The 26,057-nt window shown below is 36.8% G+C and overlaps 1 protein-coding gene across 1 annotated transcript; it reads right to left on the minus strand.

Moving 5' to 3' along the window:
* Positions 1–8,347: 8,347 nt before the first annotated feature.
* On the minus strand, positions 8,348–21,362 carry LOC149192926 (uncharacterized). The gene is made up of 5 exons (XM_089406503.1): positions 21,049–21,362; positions 9,353–9,477; positions 9,075–9,161; positions 8,889–8,981; positions 8,348–8,716 (listed from the first exon to the last, which is right to left on the minus strand). The coding sequence occupies exons 2-5, from the start codon at positions 9,398–9,400 to the stop codon at positions 8,519–8,521; spliced, it is 426 nt and encodes a 141-aa protein (XP_089262629.1). The 5' UTR covers positions 9,401–9,477; positions 21,049–21,362; the 3' UTR covers positions 8,348–8,518.
* Between the last annotated feature and the right edge of the window lie 4,695 nt (positions 21,363–26,057).

Consider the following 26,057-nt stretch of genomic DNA (forward strand, 5'->3'; position numbering starts at 1 on the left):
TGGCTATTGCATATATATCTCCTCCTCCAAATCCCCATGGAGAAAGGTTGTCTTTACATATAACTGCTCAAGATGCAAATCTTCATCTGCAACTAGACTTAAAATAGTTCTGATTGAAGTCATTTTAACAACAGGAGAAAATATTTCATCAAAATCAATACCTTTCTTCTGTGCAAACCCCTTCACCACAAGTCTAGCTTTGTACCTTTGTTTTCCTCTATCTGCTTCCTTCAGCTTGTAAACCCATTTATTCTGCAATGTAGTTTTACCTGCAGGCAACCTGACTAAGTCCTAAGTCTGGTTATTCATTAAGGAGTCCATCTCTTCTTCCATGGCTACCTCCCACTTCTTCTTGATTTCAACCTGCATTGCTTCTTCATAACATTCGGTTTCACCAGAATCAGTCAACAATAAATAATATAATGGAGTATCGTTCAGGGGGTCTACTTATCCTGGTAGCTCTTCTAACACCACTTTCAGGTGTTTGGGGTGCCTGTTGCTGTTGTGGTGGTTGTTGTTGTTGTGGTTGTTGATTATTATTATTTTCAGGCACCTTTACTTTTTCAGTGATTTCATCAAGAACTGCATATTCATTGTTTTCTTTTTCCTGTTTATTTTCCTGCAACTGACTCTTATACAAGACCTTTTCATTAAATATTACATCTTTGCTCCTAATGATTTTGTGATTTTCGTAATCATATAAGCGATAACCAAAATCATTGACACCATATCCAATAAAGGTACATTTCTTTGACTTTGCCTGAAGCTTTGTTCTATTTTCTTTATCAATATGGACAAAAACCTCACAACCAAAAGGCTTTAAAAAAGAGTAGTTTACCTTTTTACCTATCCATGCTTCCTCCGAAACACCACCATCCAAGGAACTTGAAGGCCCTCTGTTTATTATATAAACAACAGTATCTACAGCATCTGCCCAAAACTGTAAAAGCAATCCTGCATGCAATCTCATGCACCTTGCACGCTCCATGATTGTTCTGTTCATCTTTCTGACACACCATTTTCTTGTGGTGTTCTTGGAACTGTCTTCTCTCTGCAAATTCCATGCTCTGAACAGTACCTATCAAACTCTTTGCTGCAATATTCACCTCCATTGTCTGATCTAAGACACTTCAATTTCTTTCCTGTCTCAATCTCAACCAAAGCTTTCCATTTCTTGAAAGTATCAAATACATCAGATTTATTCTTAATACAATAAATCCAAGTTTTTCTAGTTGCATCATCAATAAAAGTAACATAATAACGAGAGCCACCAAGAGATGATACCTGAGCAGGTCCCCATACATCTGTATGCACAAGCTCTAATTTTTCATTCTTCTTTTCTTTCCCAACTCTGAGAAATCTGACTCTCTTATGTTTTCCATAAATGCAATTTTCACAGAAGTCTAAATCAACATTCTTCAAACCTGGCAACAAATTCCTTGAGTGAAGAATCTTCATCCCCTTTTCACTCATGTGTCCGAGCCTATGATGCCATAATGCTGCATCTGCTCCTTTGGAAGTTAAAGCATTAACAGAGTTAGAAATACCATTGCATTAATACAATGTACCAACCTTTTCGCCTTTTGCTATTACCAAGGCTCCTTTGGTGACCTTCCAAGCTTTACCTGTGAAAGTTGTCACACAACCTTCATCGCCTAACTGCCCTGTTGAAATCAGATTTTTCTTTAGATCTGGAACATGTCTTACCTCCTTTAGTAGCCATTTGTTTCCATTTTGTTGTTTTACAAGAACCTTACCCATTCCAACAATTTTACAAGGTTTATCATCACCCAAAAGAACTTGTCCAAAATCTCCTTGAACATAGTCATGAAAGTATTTCTTATCAGGTGTGGCATGGAATGAGGCCCCTGAATCTACCACCCAGGAATCAGTAATATTTTCAAAAGAAAGAATCAAAGCATCTTGTAACACCTCACCTGTCACATTTGCTTCATGATTGTTTTCTTGTTGTGAATCTCCTTCTTTTCCCTTCCGAGATCTACAGTCTTTCTTTAGGTGTCCTTTCTTTCCGCATTTCCATCACACTATCCCCGATCTAGACTTGGATCTGCCTTTCCTTGATTTACTGCGATATCCTGAGCTCTTTCCTCTTTCCATTTTTCTTCCCCTAGACTCTGCACTCAAAGCATTACCCGATGTCTCACCGAAGCTTTTCCATCGCATTTCCTCGCTAAGGATAGCACTGACAACATCATCAAACTTTAAAGTACTAGATCCAGACACAAAGTTACTAATGGCCATTACTAAACCATTCCAACTTTCTGGTAATGAACACAAGAATAACAGGGCTCTAACTTCATCATCAAAGTTTACCCCTACAGAACATAACTGACTTGTAACAGTATTAAAATCATTTAAATGGTTTGCAATAGATCCACCTTCTGACATCTTCATATTAAATAACCGTTTCATAAGAAATACCTTGTTTGAAGCCAAGGGTTTTTCATATAGTTTCTCCAACGCCTTAATCAAACCCTCTGTGGTTGTTTCCTTCGAAATGTTGAAGGCGACCGAGGCTGCGAGGCACAACCGTATTGTTCTGAGTGCCTTTCTATCGAGAAGGTTCCATTCTTTATCTGTCATAGCCGTCGGCTTCTTTGTTTTTCCGCTCAATGATAGGTATAGATATTTCTGATACAGATAATCTTACATCTGCATCTTCCATAGCGAGAAGTTTTGGCCATTAAATTTCTAGACCCTAAAATTACCATCTTCTGCCATTGCTCCCACTCGAATGAGGAACCCTTCTTTCCTGCGAGTTTATCAGCCAAATAGACCTTCGGCTCTAATACCAATTGTTAGAAAATTATATATTACGGAGCAATGGAACACATAAAATATTGCAGAAATATAAACACAGAAAACGCATAAAACAAGAGAGACACAGATATACGTGGTTCACCCAGTTTTGGCTACGTCCACCTCGAACAGCCAGTCCTTCCTTTCTATTATCCAGCAAAATGAAGAGACACAACCTACAGCAGATCCACTGTAATATCCTTTGTTTTCTCTCACAGTCTCACCTCTCCGTTTCTCGCTCACAGAATACACACCTATTACACAGCCTCAAATACAATGCCCTCATACAAAGAGAGGGGTTGCCTTCTAGGGAAAAAACCCTAAACTAAACATAAGTTCTACCGTCAAATCATCTGCCTAATGAACGGCCCAGATTGACTAGAAATTACTATACTTTTACAAGGCAATTTTACATTTGTTTTTAGCTGCGGGGGCAGCCCCCGCCGGGGGACCGCTGGCCCCTGCACCCCCCGCATGGAGGGGTGTACAAACTTCCTGGGGTATACATCCTTTTTGAAACAAAGACCTCTGAACAATCATACTCCACACACAACACTTGCCTTGACTTGTAAAGCATTTCGCCCATCACTCCTTGTTTTGCCTTCATGATTTAGGGGGCATCTGTTACACAGTATTTTGTCACACCTCTTGTTCACTTCCTGTTCCACATCCTGAAGCGCTAAAATGTTGACAACTGTGAAGTGTACTCATCATGAAACACATACTAAAACATCCCTGAAGAATGGAAGAAAAATTGCCCTAAGTCAATTCTGAAGAAGGTTGACTGAAACCATAAATTTTAGGACCAATGCCCTTTGCTCCACTACTTGCCCGTGCTAATGGCAGGTTGCAGTTCTTTGACCTAGCACTGCCAACACGGGTTTTGATATGAAATCTCGTGATGAACCTCTTCTGGCAGGTTTTCTCAAAATGGAGGAGAAGCTTCGTATCTTAGAAACTTCGAGAAACAACGAGCTGGATGTTGTTGGGTAGATATGTGGTCAAGCTCTCCCATTTGGAGCTCTTGATCCTACCTCTAAGGGCCTTCCCCTTGAGATGTAAACCTTCCTCCCTCTTTTGTGGATCCCTAACTCCCTCTCCCTTCTTATAAATCAAATCCCCTCCGTTCCCAAATGGTTGGTCATTGATTGCCTGCATTCCTATGCTGAGATTATGCCTAAATTGTGCTCATCTAACTTGGTGAAGGAGTGCTTGAAGAGTCTTGAATTAGACTTGGACATCCACCAAAAGGAGGTCTCCAACATCAAGGAAATGGTTGTATGCTTCCCTTTTTTATTCATTAATATATACATATGATGTTCTCTTTCCATAAATTTCTAAATACTTATGCATTTAGCTTGATACTCCTTGATCTATCAAGTAGCTTATGTTTGATATATACTATGTATGCTCTTGTATCTTGTATTGTCCTTTGATGTCTCTTACAGTTACTCAAACGTAAGGAACAAGCAAGGAGCGAGCCTGGAAGCTAAGGGATCAAATTCATCATCAAAGGATTGAGCAATTAGCATCAGAGCGAGGTAGGTTTCTCTTTGTGTATGCATTTTCAAACATAAGCTAGGAAAGTCTACATTAGTGGTGAGCTCCAGTATTGTAGCAATAATGCTACAACTCCTGGAGCTTCCTTCTCTAATTTTATCAACCCGGTAGTTCGTAACAAACTTGGAAGCGACGGTGCTGTATGCACAAGTACTAGCTCTTGCCGCAGCTGTCACTTGGTCAGCTGGCACAAGTCCACTAGGAGCTTAAGCCAACTTCTATGAGCTCTTAGAAGAATATTTTTAATTGATGGATGAAAGCTAACTCGAAGGAAGCTAATCTAATTGCAAAAAGAAACTGAAAGCCAAAAAGAAACGCAAACCCTAGCAAACCCTAATTCTACCAGCTAGTCCTACTGACGCAAAGGAGAGCATGAAAACTACTGAAAGAGATGCCATTACTTCTATGAAGGTAAAATACAAATGTCTAAGCTATCACTATCTGAAGAAAACATCTTTTTGTATTTTTGTTTAAGTTGTTGGAATTATCATGCATGTGCTTTTAATTATTTTTTTTACTGTGCAGAGGTGGATCAAGGAGGAGAAATGCTTGGGAAAGGTTGGGAAGGTTCAGAGAGGGTCTAAGGGGTCCCTAACACCCTTCTAGAGAGTCTCACAAAGTTTGGCTGCCAAGAAACCGTGTTTATGAGCTTCTACAAGAAGTCTGCAGGGGTTCTACAGGATGTTCTGGGATTTCTACAGGATGTTCTGTAATTTTTCTACAGGATGTTTAGTAATGGAATTTTGGAGCATGGATGGAGGGAAAAAGGTGGAGGAATGAGTATGGAGGTGAAATAGGGGTGTAGGGGAGTTCAAGACTTGGAGGATGGAGTTGAGGAGAAGGTGTAGATGGCTGGACTTGTTCCAAGAAGGCTGGAATAATGCTGCACAAAAGGTAGGGTTATGAGGGCAATGTGGCAACGTGAGGCAAGAAACCAAGTTAGGAGATGGAGAAGATGGGTTTGAGGGAGTCAGGGCAAATAGAGAAGTGGCATAGGTGCTCTGCAATTCGTATTTCCAAATGAACCAACAAAGACATGCAAGAAAACAAAGATCTAGTTATGCTACCCTTAATATGATTTGGCTAACAACAACGAGATTGGACAGCAGCTTTATTTGCAAGGAAACCATGTATATTAACTATGAAATGAAGCATCCAAAGATCTGAACATGTAACCAACTTCTACAAATGAAAACCAAACACTAATGATTGCATGGCAAAGCAAAGTCAGTGTTTTTGTGGGCAGCAAAGTCATCCTAGTCACAGCTCTTGATCCCACTGAGGGAGAGGTGAAACCACAGATGTTTGTTGGCCCTTTTCTTGAAGCTTTTTCTGTTAACAACCTATCAACTAAATCTGAGCATGAAAAGCTATTTTACTCATCAAAAAACAAACTAAATAAAAAAACAAGAGTTAGATCTAAATAGCAGATTTTATTCTAAGAATGCAGCAAAAACACATAAAGATAATCAAAGGAGGTATTGGGCGCTTGAGATGGGCCCAACCCCAAGAGCTACAGCCTCCTAAGAGAGATTTAGAGCTGGTGCAAAGCTGGATTCCTCTTTATTGATCAAGAAATGAAAAGTTACATCAAAACTGTCCACAAGAAGAACTTGCAAATGAGCTTAAAGCAAAGCTAATCTATTGCATCCAAATCGAACTATAAATTAGCTAACTATTGGCTACAAAATGACTAACCACTAGCTAACTATCTACTGGCTAACTAGCTAACATCCACTGGCTAACCAAAATGAGGCCCTAAGCCTTCTTATTTATACAATTTGAGGACCCAACAGTCCTCCTAAAATTTAGGGACTCGGCTGCCCAAGACTTGTAGTTAACAACAGTCCTACTTGACTTGCTTGGCTGCCCTTGTGTTGATTGATTTGGTGGCCCTTGAACTCTGAGCTGATGGTGGAGAATTCGAGGTAAGGGCCCATAAATGAAGGGGACACCTTCCTACAAATCCTCTCCCTTGTTCTCCCACGAATTTGGCTGCCAAGTGCTCATTAAGACCTTCAATTTTGTCTCCAAATTGACTAAAAAGGCTACACAAAGCACCCATTAGACTTGTTGGCATAATGACTAACCAAATTCACTCTATTAGCATAAATATAATCAAAAACATGCAATAAACACTACAACAAAACCAGCAATTTGCGCCAGATTTAGCGCCAAATTTTAGTGCATTTTTTTTGTAATTGTGATGAGCAACCTGGCGCTAAATCTGGCTCTATTGTACAATTTTTAAAGCGTCCTTTTTTGCACCTGATTTTGCATCCTTTTTCACGCTAGATTTTGCATCATTTTTTACACCAAACTATGCATCATTTTTTGCATCAAATTTTGAACCAAGATTTGCATCTTATTTTATGACAGGTTTTGCTTCTAGTTTTGTGTCATTTTTTGCATCTATTTTTCATTCTCTTTTGCTTCCTATTTTGTGTCATTATTTGCTTCCATTTTTGCACCATCATTTGCATCAAGTTTACACTGTGTTTTGAATCCAATTTAACGTCTTTTTATGCATCCATTTTGTGTCAGTTTTTGCATCTAGTCTTACGCCAGGTTTTGTATCTAGTCTTACACTAGTTTTTGCTTCTATTTTTGCACCAGCTTTGGTGCCTATCTTTGCACCATGTGTTGAATTTGATTTAGCACCAAATTTTGCATCCATTTTTGTGCCCATTTTTGCATATTTTTTTGGACCATTTTTTACATCCACATTTACGTTTGATTTGTCTCCATTTTTCCCATCTCATTTTGCACCATATTTTGCGTCATTTGTTTCATCCAATTTTGCATCATTTTTAACACCATCTCTTGCATCTAATGTTACATCATTTTGAGCATCCAAATTTGCATTTATATTTGCATCTTATGTTGAGTCATGTGTTGTGTCCACCTTTGCATCTTATTTTGTGTCTAATGGTACATTCAATTTAGAGCCATTTTTTACGTCTACTTTTGTATTTGTTTTTGCACCAAGTTTTGCATCCAATTTTAAGCTATTTTATGCCCCTTTTTGCACCATTTTTTTGTGTCTACTTGTGTCCAATGTTGCACCATTATTTACACCGACTTTTTCATCCAATTTTTCATTTTTTTGGCGTCTAGTTTTACATCGTTTTCACCATCCAAATTTGCATCTTTTTTTGCCTCATTTTGTGTCCACATTTGCATATAATTTTGTGTCTGAGTTCGAGCCTAAATTTGCAGGTGATTAGGAATCATTTTTTACATCCAATATGGCATCCTTGGTTTCACCTTTTTTCAGCCCCATTTTGCATCTTGTTTTATGTCTTTTCTTACATCTTTTTTTTTTCCTTTTTTGCACCCAAGTTTGCATCCCAAATTTACACCATTATTTGCATCATCATTTGGCATATTAATTTGTAACGTTTTTTGCTTCTTTTTAACGCTCAACTTTGCATCTTATTTTACATCTAGTTGTTGTCTTTTTTTGCATCTAATTTGGTGCCCATTTATGTGTCCTTGTTTTTGCCCAATTTGATATCCTTTTGTATGCCATGTTTTGTTCCCTTCTTTGTGTCAACCATTGCACAATTTTTCACTTCTAATTTAAAACACTTTGTATGTCAATTGTTTGCATTTTGTATTAATTCCTAGTTTAACATCCAATTTTACTTTCAATTTTGCATCCATGGTTACATCCGCATTTGACTTCTTATATAGAGTATATTTTTCTTTACATATATGACCCCCTTTATAGATTCATAGTGAAATATATGATAGTTTCTAAATATCATTAAAGAAGATATCACAATTCAAAATCATTTGTAAAGAAATTTAAGAGAAATTGACAACATCCATCCAAAAAAATAACAATGTGTCATTAACAATTTTCAAAACATGTATAAAATAGCAACATAATACTAATAAAATCAGTATTATTTTTAATCAAAACAAGTAAAATTCAAATATGATTAACAAATCAAAATATTTCATGAATATCGTTATTCTACGATAAATTAACAACATACATAAATCAAACTCATCGTATGATTACAAAATCAAAATGTCTCATTGATATAGGGTAAATTCACAACACCCATCTAAACATAACAATGTCATTCTACACAATAATTTCTTCATAAAAAACAATGCATGTGCATGCCTAGCTACCACCACCAAGATCATCCTCATGATCATCTTGACCATCCTCATTACTCTGATCCACATCATCACCAACACCGCAACTATCATCATCATCTCCTCCTTCACCACCATCATCCTCATCCTCATCCTCATCATCTCCTGATATATGTTGAACATAATTTGGATCATCGTCTTGGCAATCATTACCTATAGCATTCTGACAAAAAAAATCAATATTACATGTTAGTATTAATTACATAACACAACACATGTTTTTGTTATACAATGTTAACCATAAAATGAGGTAAGATATAATATCTAATAGTACTAAAAAATAAAATGAAAATATGGTTTAAAAGTATATTGGAAATCCAACTAAGATTACATACCATAGAGTCCATCCAAACAACAAATTCAACCCATCTCTTTTGCTGCAGCACCTCCTTTTCCAAATTATTTGGAGGTCTTCCATATTTTAGTTCCTATCAATCAGTAAATAGGGAGAAATTAGATAACAATGACTTTCTTCTAGTACAAAATTTATTAAAAAAATATCACATGTTTAATATACTTACAAAGGTTGTTATCAGTGCTTTTAAACCTTTCTGGCCACTACGATGAGTGACTTTTGTCTTGGTTAACCTCGCCTTGGATGCCTTGTCCTTAAACATAAACCAATTCAATTTATTTTCACACAAATACATGTCTAAGATACTTATAAGTATTAATACATTCTAAATAATGTTTAATGAAAAATTCAATACCTGAATTTTTATTTCATATATCTTATTTATAACATTTTAATGATTACAATAATACTCTTCTTACCAGATATTGTCAGAAGAAATCTTACAAGACCGCTACCTAAGAACATTGGACAGTTGAATGCATTAGTTAACATGTTTGAAGAATTCTATCTTCAAATCTAGATCCATCTCATGTGATTCCCGTATGTGGTATAAATTGTCTTGAAGGTACCTGCATCATTCGACACAAAGCTATTCAGCACAATCGTTAACAAAAAACATCACAACTACACAATATGAACGGTGCATCAAAATTGGCATTCACACGTCTAAGGTCTTTTTGGCATATCTGGTGTGGGTATAAAAGGTTTCCATTAAATCTCGTAAGCCTTTTTAACTATTATAAATAAACCACTAAAGTAAAACAAACAAATCAGTTATAAGAACTGAAAAGAAAGCTTGAAAACAGATTAACATTTTCTAAAACGCAAACACTAGAACACACTTCAAAATACTTTTCCTAAAATACTTCTTCAACCTGGCATCAAATTTGAAGGGCATGGTCATATTTCAATATGAAGTCATACTATATTTTCAACCCTTATATGTTGGCAAGTTAAAACTAATGTTCCACCAAGACTCCGGGATAGGGAGATGCATGTCTGGGGTGATGCACAGGGGGGGCGTGTGAGAGTACCCTCAAATTTTAGGTAAAATTAGGGGGCAGGGGGATATGGCGGTATATAATTTTTTTAATATATATATATATATATATATGTATATATTCAATAATGAAAGCATAAATACATTGATCCGTACATGATTGAATTAAATAATGAAATACACTGATCCATACTCATCATTCATACTAATACATACATCATTCATTCATACACCACGAGATTCAATAATGAACTAGATTGATCCATATTCATCATTCATTATTCAACATTCTAGAATCTAAATTGATTTAAAAATTAAATTCATCATTCATCATTCTAGATTCTAAATTGATTTAAAATTTAAATTCGTGATTCTAGAATCTAATTAGTACTAACCAAAATAGACTATAGTAGATACTTAAGCCTGAAGATTGGAATAGTAAATTGATATAACTCAAACTCAAAAAAAGTAAAGAGTGAAAGTCAAAGAATCAGTCTAAGGTCATCCATATCTAAAGTCAAGACTCGAAAGTTAAAACTGACGATTAAAAATGGCCAATGAGCATTTTAGGAGTGCCATGGAGGAGGAGGTGCAAGAGTTAACTGGTAAGTCAAATAGTGCTGCGCAGCAAGCTGAGTAGACATAAGCTTGGTAACTCGAATGAGTGAGTTAGAGATTGCAAATTAGTTTAGGTTTTGATATTTGTTATGTGTTGTTCTTTTTAATTTTAATTTTTTTTATGGTTTTTTTATAATTTTTTTTAATTTCTATATTACAACAGTTACTAGAAAAAAAATTAAGCAGAACATGCCCCCCCTCAAAAGGGGTGCTTTTGGGCTTGGTGCTCTTGATTAAATGGTAGTTCCAAACCCTTATATATAATAGAGCCCAATGGAAACATCGCAATTCGCTCATTCCTGAAATCCTAAAAATTGTTATGTCTGATGCATTTTGAGTGGAATCTGAAATTTACTTTCTCCATATGAAATAAAATGAGGTCAGAACCACTCTCAAACATCCTAAGTCAATTAATAGGGCCCTAGGGTTGAATGTTGAGCTTTCCCACTCATAAATTATTGTTTCAAGCAAAATTAAGGGGGAGCACCTAGCCCTTTTTTAGGGGAGCTGCCCAGAAGCACCCCTTTTGGGGAAACACATCCCCACAGTAGGGAAACGTTTCCCCCTGCGTCTCCCTGTGTCTCCCTAAAAGGGGGCGTGGGGAAACATGTCCCTGAGCATCTTCCCATCCTAGGTGTGTGGGAAGCGTGGATACGTGCACCCCACCATAGGGGACACATCCTCATGGAACACTGGTTAAAATAAACTATTGTTTTCTTACAAAAGAAAAAAATGGATCAAAATTTTAACTATTTCGTATTTTATGTTTAGCACAATTGCAAGTCGTGTGGTAGTACTAAAATAGGATAGATAAACAGCAGTGTTTTTTATAATCACTACATAGTCGAATTCCTATCAATCTTATGTCGAAATGATGTAGCTTGAAGTATCTAAATGCGGTACCAAAGTAGAATTGATACCAATAACCAAACAAGGCAGTGACAGCACAAACAAAATTTGTTGTAGCATCAAACTACAGAACTGTATTATCTAAATTTTTTCCTGGTAGCACTCCCATTTCCGTAAAATGTTTTTAATTCCAATGAACAAAGACTTGCCTGACTCGATAACGAAATTGTGTTCCTTTGGCATCAAGGATTTAGAAAAGGATTTAGAAAAGAATTTAAAAAGAACCAATCATAGTAGAAGGATCATTACAGGATCTAAATACTAAAAAATAATCACCATAAAAGAACACTAAACATTAAAAGTTAAAACTAAAGATTGGAGTATCTAAAGAACAGAACCTAATTATTGAAAAAAACTAGACATTAAATGAAGGATCGTGGGATCTATGACCCAGTGCCGATAAGAATACAAAATCAACTTCTGCATTCCCCTCATGACCCATCTGGATATGGACTTAAGGAGACCAGAACCAATCTTAATAGATTAATTACAGGATGTAACTACACAAGCCTAGTACTCCATGAGTCTATCCCCCATCTGCTTATACTAGATATAAACAACACGTTTGTAGAAAGTTAGAAAAATACATTGTACAATCAGGTTGAACTGAATACAGATTCAATTGGACCTACAACACATTCCAGCCACAAAGCTGGAAAGAGCACAATAAAAATAAAAGCAAACATTGAATCTTATCACTGTTGTGGATTTTGTCCTTAGAATGACATGAGACATTCCAAATATGATGCCCAATCTGATATGTTGGCTCTTCTAGCATGGATGCAAAGAGAAAGCAATTACAGTACTTGATCTGTTTTTTATAATATAAGACTATATTTTGCTAAGAAAACAAAGGTATACAAAAAAGCCCACATGCATTACATATCGAATATCATTCCTTCGGGAAAGCCCTAAAAGCCAAGTGTATGTGGAGACTAATATCAAAAGAGGACCTGTGGAATCAGATTCACATTCAGAGATATATTGAGCCCAATTCAGCAGAAGACTGGATTGAAAACCCAAACAAGTCAATCAACAATGCATCCATATTATTGAAAGTACTGACTATAACATTCCCTTTAATAGGTAGATTGCTGGCATGGAAGGTTTGCAATGAGGCTAAGGCGAAGATCAGTATAGACCCATGGATAAGCAGTGGAGCTGAGTACAAGCTGCCAGAAGCAGTGATAAACTCTCTTCAATCTAGACTAGGCAGCTGGACCAGGAAACTCCTCCATTTGCCAGCAGGATTGGAATAGCGCTGAATAGAGAGACGACTCAAAGGCCAAGAAAATATTCAATCAAAAGGATTTATAAACAAATCAAAAGTGTGCCATGCCTATATAAAAGACTCTGATGATGAACATGCCTGGTCTAAAATCCAGCCTTGGGGATTTACACTCCAAAGTTAGGATAAGAATCGTGTACCCTGGATAGACCAGAATGCACACTCTCATGGTGGAAGCGCATCTGGATAAGAACCTTTCAAAAGTTCATTATTTACATGCAGTTGGCAATCTTAAATAGAGCACCCACATAGGAAGTTCTTAAGAGAAGAAATGGATCAAGTCCAAGCAAATGTATCATGTGTAAAAGAGTTGAAAAGAACATAGACCACTTACTGATATTCTGTCCTTAATAAAGGAAATCTGGATGGTTTGACAAGGATAAAGGACTGTGGACAAGGAGGTTATGCTGAAGAGTGCTCTAGAAAGTGGTAGCAAAACTCAGTCCTCAAAGGCCTTCCTCTAATAGTATCATGGGGAATATCTAGAAAGATAGAAATGTTGAAATCTTTGAAGACAGGTATACAACTCTTTCAATGTGCCTTCCAAGGTCAGTCAATCTTCTCAAACTTCAAAGCTTTTTCATCAACCCCAACATAGAAAAAGTTGATTCGTGCTCCTATGGACAAAGCTGGAACATGGGGATTACTTTGATGGAGCTAGTCAAGGTACCCCCCAAAAAAGGGAAGCCATACGTGTTCTCTATCTCAATAACTCTCACTATATCAGATTTAAAACAGATTTAGGTGAGGATCAAATAACTACACCGAGCTTATTTCCCTAACAATACTCTAAAAGCTAGCAGCCCACAGTGGCATTTAAAAAAAATACCAGTGTTCGTTGGCTCATTGTTGTTAGATAGTGTACCCCAGATCATCTTCTACTAGGTTGGAGCACACATGGCAGATCTGGGCACCTTATATTACAGCAGCATTACACAAATCCATGCAGCATTAAATTCCAAACAGCATAATGATCTGTTGGTGAGAATGCAGCAATAAATAGACAGTAGGAGCACATCACAAATTTTACTATTCCAGCAATAAGGGCACACACATGCATGTATGGACCAGCCATAAAAAGAATAAGACAATTTTATCATTATACTTCAGGTTAAAGATAAAGTGCTAAAGTTAGATGAGTCAGTTCTGTTTTATTTTTCAGTCTTTCTGAATTCATTTTTTATCAGTTAGATAGAGCACAGATCCAGAGATCTAAGTAATATATCTATTTTTATAAACCCTAGGTGTCACTTATAAGAAAGAGTGAGAGTATGGATCTGTAATAGGGTTAGTTTCAGTTCTTACACAAAATCCTTTCTAGCAGATTTTTATTCAGCAGTATTGGAATAGTAGTAACAGGTGTTTTTGACATTGATCTGTGTGTTCCAATGTATGTATTCCAACTGTGTTTGTAGATTTTAGTGAGATTCAGATTGCAGTTTTGATTAGCCTTTAAATTTAGACAGTGTTAGTTTCCACTAGAAGAAGAATCTGTTTACAATGAGTTAGACAAAAATTCATAATGGTATCAGAGAAAGGTTTGTTGAAACATTCTAAAAATCCTTGAATAGATAGTAGGACTGCTACCTATGAAAGGGAGCTGTCAGGAGGCTCCAGGGATTGGATGCTGTGATCCATGCTTGAGAAAAGCACAGTGAAGTTTCAAGTTGTCGGGTTCTTTGTTAGGCTGCTGATCTGTCTTAACTTTCGTTTAGGCGATATTCCAATGCAGTAGTATGGCTACAGTCAATCTCAAATACATGGACAGATTGGAAGGTCCCTCTTAACTTCATCCCAGGGAAGTCTCAGGTAACCAGCCTGCATCCATCTTAACTACAGATCTTCCAAGCATTGGCGGGATCAAATTTCTTTTCACTCTAAAAGAGGTTTGCACCTCAATAGATTTGATCCCTCTCGACACTCGATAGATCTGGAGTTAAGATGGATCTAGAGTGAGAAATTATTCTTACATAAGAATACCATTAGCAAAACCATGGGTTGTCAAAACCACCAACAATGAATTGACTATTTTACCTCAAGTTTATTTTAATTATTAATTTTATTTTTTATTTTATTTTTTTTTTATTTTATTTCATTTCCATTTTATGCAATTTGACTGAGTCAAAATGTTTACATATCGAGACACGACATTACAACATCTCTTCCATACCAGGCTGGTGAGCGCCTCTAGGCACAAAGATATTGTTGGAGTAGGATTTGTCTAACTTCATTGAGAAACTGGTTGTAGAACCTCCCAAACCTGTGTAATTAGTAAATCATAAAAAGAAGATGGCCAAGGTCAAGTGAGTCATACTTGAATCTATGAAGGATCATTAGATCCCTCACATCACCAAAAAGACCACAATAAAGTACATGTTTGATGCTCTAGTCACTCTATCAGAGTGAGAACAACAAACAAAAGACATTGCTAAGAAATAAGCTTAATCCCTGCAAATGAGTAAAAGGATATTGTAGTTTCCTACTTAATGAAGATTATTGATCTCCATGTTCAGCTTGCAGCAATTGAGAGGAGGTGAAGGGTGAAAAGCTAGTACTCATTGCATTAAATAGGTCCTGTTCTTTTTGGAAACTTTTTGGCTATGACATCTAGGCCAAAAAAAAGTTAAAACTTCCCATTTTGAAGAGGCTACGGAATGACTTCAACTAGAAGGAGCAGAATGTTGTCCCCATTAGTAAGACGAAGAAGGGCAACAAGAAAAGAGGAACTAAGAAGGGTAGATAGACAATAAAAATGGGTAGCTTACCCAAATAGCCAGAATTTTCTCCTCTTCGTGTTATCATGTGCATGACCACTTTGGTTTGAATGTAAAACTGCCTATCCCAATACTCTTCCTCATTCTTATTTCTATGCTGCTTGATATGAAAAACCCTTTTGCTATGAACCGAGATGAGACATTGATGCTTACCTCTTCTTCACATAGACTTCTGCCCATAGAGCTGAACTGAAAACCAACATCAGCGCACCATCGGCCCCAGCACTCCATCTACCAAGGCTGGCATCATACCTGCAGCACCAAATCAGAGTTCATATAAAGGGTTTAACAAATTGTTGTAGAAAAAATAAAAATTGTTACCTAACGTAACCTATAGGTAAAAAATATATTGGCTATATGTATGAACAGAAAAACACAGGAGACCGCATGCTATATGTCCCTGCAGGGACATAATAATACACTAGAAACTTTATATATATTTGTCTACTCATAAAAAGAAACCTTCAGTCATTGCCAGTCTAATAATACAAATGAAACCTTTTTTATTAACAAAAATCCCTTAAGTAATAATTGAACAGATTGGTTGAACCTATGCCTCCTTTGACACAATCTTCCATGATGAATCTACTCCCCTCATCTTATAAAGCATTTAACCACACCTGCACTCCAGATTATCACTATTGTTGGAAGTGGAACAATCCTGTATTTCACATCAAATGAAAATTTAAGGTCTAGATAAAGCCTAGACTCTGCCAGCATTTTAGTTCATAAAAGAATCAGTGCAGCTGCAATATAAATAAACTACAAATGGTCATTATAAGAGGTCCAGCTGGATTAAATCAAATACTTACCATTTATCCAAGCTAACTTGATCCATATTGTTCCTGGGAAAAACATTGATCCGTATTGGGCACTACATAGGATTTACCACGATACATCTCACAGTCAAAAAGGGAAGAAAGAGAAGCCAGGCTCTTGTAACCAGGGAAGGAAGGACTTGAGCCACATCAAGTGCTTCAAGTGTCAAATGTTTGGGCCTAGAAACTTTATATATATTTGTCTACTCATAAAAAGAAACCTTCAGTCATTGCCAGTCTAATAATACAAATGAAACCTTTTTTATTAACAAAAATCCCTTAAGTAATAATTGAACAGATTGGTTGAACCTCTGCCTCCTTTGACACAATCTTCCATGATGAATCTACTCCCCTCATCTTATAAAGCATTTAACCACACCTGCACTCCAGATTATCACTATTGTTGGAAGTGGAACAATCCTGTATTTCACATCAAATGAAAATTTAAGGTCTAGATAAAGCCTAGACTCTGCCAGCATTTTAGTTCAGAAAAGAATCAGGGCAGCTGCAATATAAATAAATTACAAATGGTCATTATAAGAGGTCCAGCTGGATTAAATCAAATACTTACCATTTATCCAAGCTAACTTGATCCATATTGTTCCTGGGAAAAACATTGATCCGTATTGGGCACTACATAGGATTTACCACGATACATCTCACAGTCAAAAAGGGAAGAAAGAGAAGCCAGGTTCTTGTAACCAGGGAAGGAAGGACTTGAGCCACATCAAGTGCTTCAAGTGTCAAATGTTTGGGCCTAGAAACTTTATATATTTGTCTACTCATAAAAAGAAACCTTCAGTCATTGCCAGTCTAATAATACAAATGAAACCTTTTTTATTAACAAAAATCCCTTAAGTAATAATTGAACAGATTGGTTGAACCTCTGCCTCCTTTGACACAATCTTCCATGATGAATATACTCCTCTCATCTTATAAAGCATTTAACCACACCTGCACTCCAGATTATCACTATTGTTGGAAGTGGAACAATCCTGTATTTCACATCAAATGAAAATTTAAGGTCTAGATAAAGCCTAGACTCTGCCAGCATTTTAGTTCAGAAAAGAATCAGGGTAGCTGCAATATAAATAAATTACAAATGGTCATTATAAGAGGTCCAGCTAGATTAAATCAAATACTTACCATTTATCCAAGCTAACTTGATCCATATTGTTCCTGGGAAAAACATTGATCCGTATTGGGCACTACATAGGATTTACCACGATACATCTCACAGTCAAAAAGGGAAGAAAGAGAAGCCAGGTTCTTGTAACCAGGGAAGGAAGGACTTGAGCCACATCAAGTGCTTCAAGTGTCAAATGTTTGGGCACTTCGCTTCCAATGTCATCAAAAGAAGGGGAAGGGAAAGCAACTTGTAAAGAGTACAAAATCATCAGCTCAAGTGGATGAGCTTTCATCCAATCTCGAGATACACTTCTCAATGGTCTCATGCCTGTCATCTGACATCATGTCTGATGTGGACTGGTATGTGGATAGTGGAGCCTGCAAACATACAACCTCTAACAAGAGTACCTTTAGTAGAACTTGGTGATGATGCCACATATCCAATTGCAAGAGTGGGATCCATCAAGTGATATCCTTAAGCTTACTAAGTTAATGATGTTTTGTATGTACCTAGCTTAACTAAAAATCTCTTTCCAATTTCAGTGATGATAGATCCTACATATATGGCTAACTTTGAAGATCAACAAGTCCTCATCCTAAATTGCAAGGGAATCCTATAAGAACTTTAGGGTATGATAGTGACAACATGTGTGAGCTTTGACAAAAGAGACTAGGTCACTTGCACTAGTGAATGTTGCCAATCTTGAGAAACATGGTGTGGGCATTGCCAATCTTCAAGGCTGAGAAGAAAGGAGTGTGCAAAGGTTGTGCACTTGGCCAGCATGTAAAGGATGTTTTCCTGGCAGTAAACATAGGTCAAGAGGGGTTTCTGACCTAATCAACTCAAATGTATGTGGGCCCATCTCTTCAACTTCCTTATCAAGTAACATTTACTATGGATATTTTATTGATGATTCTTCTAGGAAGTCCTAGACTTAATTCACAAAAACCAAAGGAGTTTGATACCTTTTGCATGAAATCAAGAATCAAGAAAATGTTGATAGTTCCCTACAACCCTCAGTAGTTTGGGGCCTTGATTCATGATCTAGTTCTGCTCATGTGTCTCTATGTATAAACATGTCTCATCATTGTCTATATTTTGAATAGGTATCCTCACAGAATTTTGAAGGATAAGACTGGAGGAATTCAGAAGCCTCAAGTAACACATCTTTGAGTTTTTCAGTTGTCCTATCTACATTCATATTCCAGATGGGAAAAGGACCAAGTTGGAACCTTCTAGTTTGAAGGGAATTTTTGTAGGTTAGAGTGAAACCTCAAAAGCTTATAGAATATACATTCCATCTCAACATAAAGTAGTTGTGCGCAGAGATACCAAGTTTGAAGAAAATGCATGGTCCTCTAAGTCTCAAGAACCTCCAATAGTGACCATGGAGGCAGAAGAGCTTGGTATCCCAAAAATAGATCTGCAGAAATCAAAAAGATCATGAAACGCATACTTAGATCAGCAAGCTTTTGGAAGTGCAAGGGGTGCCTCTTTACCTTCAAGTTCAGCTAGAAAGCCTAGATGGCTAATCTAGACATTAAAAGAGGCAACAGAGTAAGTTGGTGCTCCAACTACTTCCCTTCAAATAAGCCACCCTCCTAAAAAGTTCCCTAGTTATGTTGCACTGATATCTTTCATTATTGAAACAAAACCTTCTAGTAACGGCAGTAAGGAAGCAAGTACTGCAAAATGCCATGATGGAGGAATACATCTCCTCCTAAAGAATGATGGGTAGGAGATAGTGCCTAGACTAGTGGAGAAGTCAGTATTTGACTCCAGTTTTTCTTACAACAATCATGCATGGTTAAGCATGCACCAGATAGCAGCATATAAAACTGCAAAGCTTGGTTTGTGGCTGGACGGTTCTCCCATTAAAAAGGAGTTGACTATGAGGAGACTTTTGCTCTTGTTACTAAATATACCTCTATCAGATTTACTATGTCTTTCACAACAATCTTCCATTGGATTTTATATCAAATTTATGTAAAGACAACATTTCTTAATAGGTTGATTAAGGAGTTATATGAATAAACCAACCAAGAGGCTTTTAGGTGAATAGGCTTGAGACCCATGTTTACAAGTTGAAGTAGGCCCTTTATGAGTTGAAACAGGCACCATTTGCATGGCACTCCAAGATCGATGAGTAACTTTCAGATTTGGGTTTCACTGAGACAGATGCAGATTCTAATTTTTACAATTTGGTAGATCATTCTAAACTGCTTGTTTTAGTCCCATATGTAGACAATCTTACACTCACAGGAAGTTAAAAGGAATCCACAAACTGGTGCAGGGCAAAATTGGCAAGAGAATTTGTCATGACTTGAAGCACTACTTGCTGGCTCTAGGGGTGTAGCAAAGTGCAGGTGAAGTGTTCCTTGGACAGAAAAAGTATGTAATTGAAATTCTTAGAAGATTTCAAATGATGGACTGCAAACCCATGGCTACTCCAGTGTATGCAATTGAAATTCTGATGAGATTTCAAATGATGTAGTGCAAACCCATGGCTACTCCCCTGTGGTAGTAAATCCATTGTACTTTGCTGATTCTAATTCAGATTTGATGAACATCTGTATACATGGAATTGATAGGTTTCCTCATGTACTTAGTTAACACAAGGCCTAACATTTGTTTTGCAGTCAACACTTTCAGTACATTGTGCAGCCTAGGCAAGTTCATCAGGTTGCCACAAAACACAAGTTCTAATACTTGGAAGGGGGCAGTGCATTTTGCACTGAGATATGTTAGTGATGCAGCTTTTTATTCAACGATAATGGAATAGCATTAACAGGGGTTCTTGACAGTGATCTACATGTTCTGTGCATGTTTTCTAACTATGTCCGTTTATAGGCTCAAACGACATTCAGATTACAGTTTCGATTAGCCTTTAAATTCAGACTGTGCTACTTTCCTGTAGGAGAAGAATCTGTTAAACAAGTGTTACTAAATTTATCAGTTGTTAGTAATTAATTGGATGAATGGCAGTAGTAGAAGATGAAATCAAACGTTCTGTCCGTTTTTATTTCAGAGTGCTTTGAACATGTCTACAAAGAATTAAATGGTGAAGCAGACACCTTGAGGAAGGAAGGACTACAGTTGGCTGAGGGTTCAAGGTTATGAAGTGAAATCAAGGATTGTCATATCTTACACGAACATATTTCTGCATCCTCGAATGGGGATTCTTATGACAGTCAGTATTCTGAAGATGATCCAAGTGCCTCAAAAGAAGAATTCTGAATTTTAGAGAAGTTACAGGACCCTTCAATCAATATCAATGCCTTCTTCAGGCTTAGCAAAGAATGTATATTTTCGTTCTGATTTTTCTCGAAGCTTAAAGCATTTACAGAATGTATCTCTTTATACTCGGATGAAATAAAAGATTAGAAAAATTGAGGGAAAATATATCAATATCAATCGATATGTAAGCCAATAAATGCGCCAAAAAAAACACAGATTGAAAAAATATGCCTGCTGTGAGTCTGTGAAAGCAAATATAAGCAGCACCTCTTCTGGAAAATGTGAAGCGGAAATACAAAACAAAAAAGACATCGTGATAAGAGAATATGGGTTGAGAGGGACAAAAGAAATCAAGGCTTAGACTCACCTCTATCCGATTGCATATGAGGATCTGAACCAGCCACATCGGTTATCCAAAAATGCACCTTTGTCCGTGCACCGATCAAGTCAATCCGCCGCCTGGAAAGAAAAATAGCACAATGCAAATATTTGCAAATGCGTCTACCTGAAAAGGGGGCGCGGCGTAAGAGGCCCTCCTAAAACCCCTCGGAGAAGGATATATCTGCGGACCTGAAACCCTACATCCGATATAACAACCCATTTTAAGATATAAATGTTTTAAAAAGTTAAAGAGCATTGTCGCCGACCCTGAAACCCTACATCGTATATAGAACTAGCATTTGCACAAACCGGTGCAACGTCATAGAAGTAGTGGGATATGGAAGTAGGTTTGTGCAACGTCATAGAAGTAGTGGGATATGGAAGTAAGTAAAAGTAATACTTTAGTAAAATGTTAAATATGTGTTGTATGAATTAATAATTTTATTATATAATTAATAAAAGAATTAATAGAGAAGGGTTATTATTTTAAAATTTAGGATATAATTATAAAAAAAAAATTGAGAGGAAATATTAGTTTTAAGATCAAAAAAAATTAATTAAAAAGAGCGATAAATTTTAGGTTTAATTCTAAAGCCTCAATGCAAAAGGATTATATTAGAACATCCTAAAAAGTCTTTTAAGAAAAATGGCGATTAAAACCTTTTCCAAATAAATTTTAAAGGTTTAAAGCATAAATATAATAAAAGCCGGCATATATATGTAAATAGTAATAAAGAGGTCGACCCCATAAAACTGCCACGTTGCATATTGGGATCTCGCGAGTGGCGTTTTTGTTTTATTGTCCATGACCAAACTTCCGAAGCCTCTAACTTGCGACTTTATTTACACCATATCCATTCAATTTAATTATTTACACCATAACCATTGCAACTTTTAATGTCCATGACCAGACACACGTCTTTAAAACTTGTGATATGAAAGGCGTGACATGGCAACTGTGATATTATATTAAGGTGTGCTATGATGGAGCAGTCGAGTCTGCAACACGTATTGCAATCGGAGGTTTCAAAGTGACAAGGCTTCAAAAGTTGAGATATGGCGGATGCGATATTAATGGCCAAATGTGGAGAATTAATGGTTTTCGATAGAATAAACGCATTCATTATTACTAACAGTTTCTTGAGATTTCGCTCATAAAAGTCTTAGATTATTATGTAATCGGTTATTTGCTAAGTTATTCGCTCTGAATGTTAGTTACTCTCACCCTTGTGTTTCTCTTGACAAGTCAGTCCCAACAAGCATAATTCAACAAAAATGTCTTGGTCGACCAAACCCATGAAGAAACCTGTTGTTCAACAACAATCAGTTGCTCTTCCCCCTGAGTTTGCAGAATTGCTTGCATTATTTACCGATACCACATGCACCTCAAACACCGGAACATCTACCTGGGAGGCCACATATCAACTTTTCGAAGATGAAGAGCCGAGAGTCACAGAAAGAGTAGTCATAGCCGAAGATTCATACCCGGTTTCTGATACTACATATAGTGATCTGGCCAATTCATTCCTCCACAGAATTGTTGCTCAGCTGAACATCCTTCCTTACATGGATATGATCACATGTGTTGTTGACCATCTAAACATCGCTGACAGAAACTTTATGACCAAGAGGAACACAATCATCGGCTCTTTCACCAACAAAGATTCGACTCGAATGTACCAGTTGTCGGCAGCTCAGAAGAAATATGATAATGACTTCATTGAGAAATTCATGAAGGAAAATCAGGATCAATCTGAAGTCATCAAAGGATGGAGAAGAGATGCCAGCAAGCACAAGCGAGAAAATAAGGGTATGCATTCCATAGCTTCTCTTGTCGGTCCATATTGTTATGTTGCCACTATGATATGTAGATTATTTGGTTATGTCAATACCCAAAAGTTTTCAGACCAGTGGGTACCCTTGATTGATGCAGCTATGTTATGGACTGGGGGACTGTTCTATCTAATAATTTAAGTATCCAAATCCTAGATTATAGGAAGAACTATAGTTTTTTTATTCTAGAAAACATTGTTCCCCCATTTATCATGAGTGCCTATGTAATGGATGTTATTTTATTTACTTCTGATTTCCCATGCATGGGATGTAAATGGACCATACAGGACCCTATGTCTATCCACGTTTATCATAGTATTCTCTGGGAGTCAAAATATAGGAAAAAGAGCATCATTCCTTTGTTAATTCTCATACAGAATACAAATTAGATGCATGGTGTGAAGGAAAATGAAATTTACAGGTTTGTGGTTGAAATTTATTGGTGTATCTATACGTGTATCTATAAGTTGTATTTTCATAGTCCAGGGGTTGGGAATACACAATTCCCATCCACTTGAGCTCAATTTTATCTCGCAAAACTTCATTGGGATCTACCTAAACACATATGCAAACATAGGTGAAAATGCCTTTCAAAAGTCTTTCCCTGTCTACTTTGACGAATCTTCCATTAAAATTGCCCACTTTTTCTAAGAGATCTAGATGGGTAAAGTGAATGGGAAAAGTGGGAATCTTACCCATACTAGAGTAGTCATCGGCAACATAGTGAGAGGATTGAAGTTGGGAAACCATGGCTTCACTAGAAGACCAACTCATCCCCAAAACCATGGACCTTGGTCAAGGATTTTTTTCTTATCCTCAAGACATTTGAAGATCACCACAAAAAAACATGGGTCTACATCCACCCAAACCGGCGTTCATCCAATCCTATCATAATCGAACAGAAAAACGCTACTTTTTCAATAGAAAATGGGGAATAAAAGTATCACCCAAGGATAATGACCATCGCATCAAGCGCTCAATCATAAGGGAGGAGCAATAATTTGACAATCACACGTCCTTGATTTCTGTTGATTTAACTCTGAACACTCACGTAATATTCTCTTGCTTGGCGAATTAAACACCACTGCATGGAATGGACGAGGATTGAGCCGAACCCTGGATGAAGCCCACTTCATTCTCATCTAAACACAAAACTATATATACGTCAAAGCTATTACAATAGATTCTGACTGTCAACACCTCGAGGTTCTGTTTATATGTGGCTACCTTTTATGGTTACTATTGAATGTGTGATTGGCAATAGTAATGGCAACTTAGGGCTACCAAATTTCCTTTGATTCCCTCACTACATCCTAACGCAAATAGTTGTTCAATGCCTTGGTTGTCTTTCAAAACTGGTAGGCAGCGTCTTCTTTGATATTTCTCGATGGTTTTAATTCCACTACAATCACAACTTTCATTTACATAAACTTCGTGTTTTTGCACGAGCGACGATTGTTCCAAGGTGAAATGTCACTTGGATGGTTTCAATGTTGTTGACCCATCATAACTAACTAACGGATATGCCCATTACAATTTTATACCACCCCATTATCAATATCAATTATGCATGGGAACCAATTAAAGCAACTTTTCACATTAATTTTATATGAGCCTGAGAACATGTGAAAACAAGCAGCCCATAAAGCCTCATTTTGAATGCCATAGTCACTTAGAAGGAATTCCTCTTGTAGTAGCATCCTCCCTACTAAACTTTGCTAGTGCTAACATTAGAACCACCATTACAACAAGATATCTTTCTAGTGTTGACAACACCATTATAGTAAGATACCTCAAGAGAGACAGAAAATTTAAAAAGTATGATAGTAATACGTATCCAGAAGATGGTATTGAAACTAGTAATTGTTCACGAATCCATAAGATTGTAAGGTCATTCTCATTATCATAATCATTGTCATCATCATCACCATCATCCTTGTCATTGTTATTGCCATCATTACATTATCATCATAATCACCATTCATGCCATCATCATCATCATTATGGACATTGTTTGCAATTGTTCATAATTGTAGATGTTGTAAGAAATATCATCAACCCAAAAAATGTGATCAGTGCTAGAAAAGGGTTGTTTAGGACACATTGATATACGTAAGATAAATAACAACTCTATTTTTTACAGATGATCGATGATGATCATCATCACCACCATTATCATCGTCATTGTCATTTTTATCATCCCCATCATCATCATTAATGTAATTTCTATCGACATTGTTGTAATCATGCATCATCATCATTCATGCCATTATTGTTTTTGATGATGACCTAGATGAAAATGATGATCATGACACCAAAGATAATGCTTATGATTATGACAATGACAACATCTAAAATTGGGAAGATTCGCCAACGTCATTAGCATCGTCATCATCATCATTGTCATTGTAACCACTATCGTCTTTATCATCATAATCACAATTCATGTCATCGCCATCATCTTCATTTTCATCATTGTCAATATTATTGACATTGTCATCAATTGTTCATAATTGTCAATGCCATAAGGAATATCATCAATGCAGAAAATATGATGAGTGTTGGAAAAGGGATGCAAAAGCGAACATAGAAATGGGGGCAACAATAGAAGTAAAATTGGATGAAAAGTGGATACAACATAAGTAGATGCACAACAACATGAAAAACCTGACACAAAAGTGGATGCAAAAGTAGATGCAGTTGTCAATGCAAACTTGGATGCAAACATGAAGGCAAAAGTGGAAGCAAACATGGGTCCAATGGTAGGTGTAAAACTTGGCACAAATTGTGGTGAAACAAATGTGGATGCAACAACGGAAACAAAAGTATATGCAAAAATGGATGAAACAAAAGTGGATGCAATAGGGGATGCAAACGTGGAAGCAAATGTGGTTGCAATGATAGGCGCAAGATATGGTGCAACAAAAGTGGATGTAACAATAGACAAAAAAATATGCAAAATAAGATGCAAAAATGGATGTAAAAGTGGAAGCAAACATTGATGCGGCAAAACAAAATTGGATGCAAAAAATGGATATAATGTAAGTAGATGCAAAAGTAGATACAAAACGAGATGCAAAACCCAATGCATAAACCTGACATAAAAGTGGATGCAAAAATAGATGCAATATTTGATGCAAAATAGGATGTGAACATGGATGC

Source organism: Pinus tabuliformis, chromosome 2_2 (genome assembly GCF_031772625.1).
Source record: "Pinus tabuliformis cultivar Carrire ecotype Pingquan chromosome 2_2, CPIR1, whole genome shotgun sequence".
Classification (NCBI taxonomy): domain Eukaryota; kingdom Viridiplantae; phylum Streptophyta; class Pinopsida; order Pinales; family Pinaceae; genus Pinus; species Pinus tabuliformis.

What these genes read in the sequence shown, in the direction of transcription:
- LOC149192926 (XM_089406503.1), bottom strand. Translation starts at nt 9,400, where the DNA reads ATGTTAACTAATGCATTCAACTGTCCAATGTTCTTAGGTAGCGGTCTT. An exon ending in TGTTCTTAGGTAGCGGTCTT is followed by an intron (nt 9,162 to 9,352) that starts GTAAGATTTCTT and finishes TTTATGTTTAAG; the next exon opens with GACAAGGCATCCAAGGCGAG. An exon ending in TTGTTTGGATGGACTCTATG is followed by an intron (nt 8,717 to 8,888) that starts GTATGTAATCTT and finishes TTTTTTTGTCAG; the next exon opens with AATGCTATAGGTAATGATTG.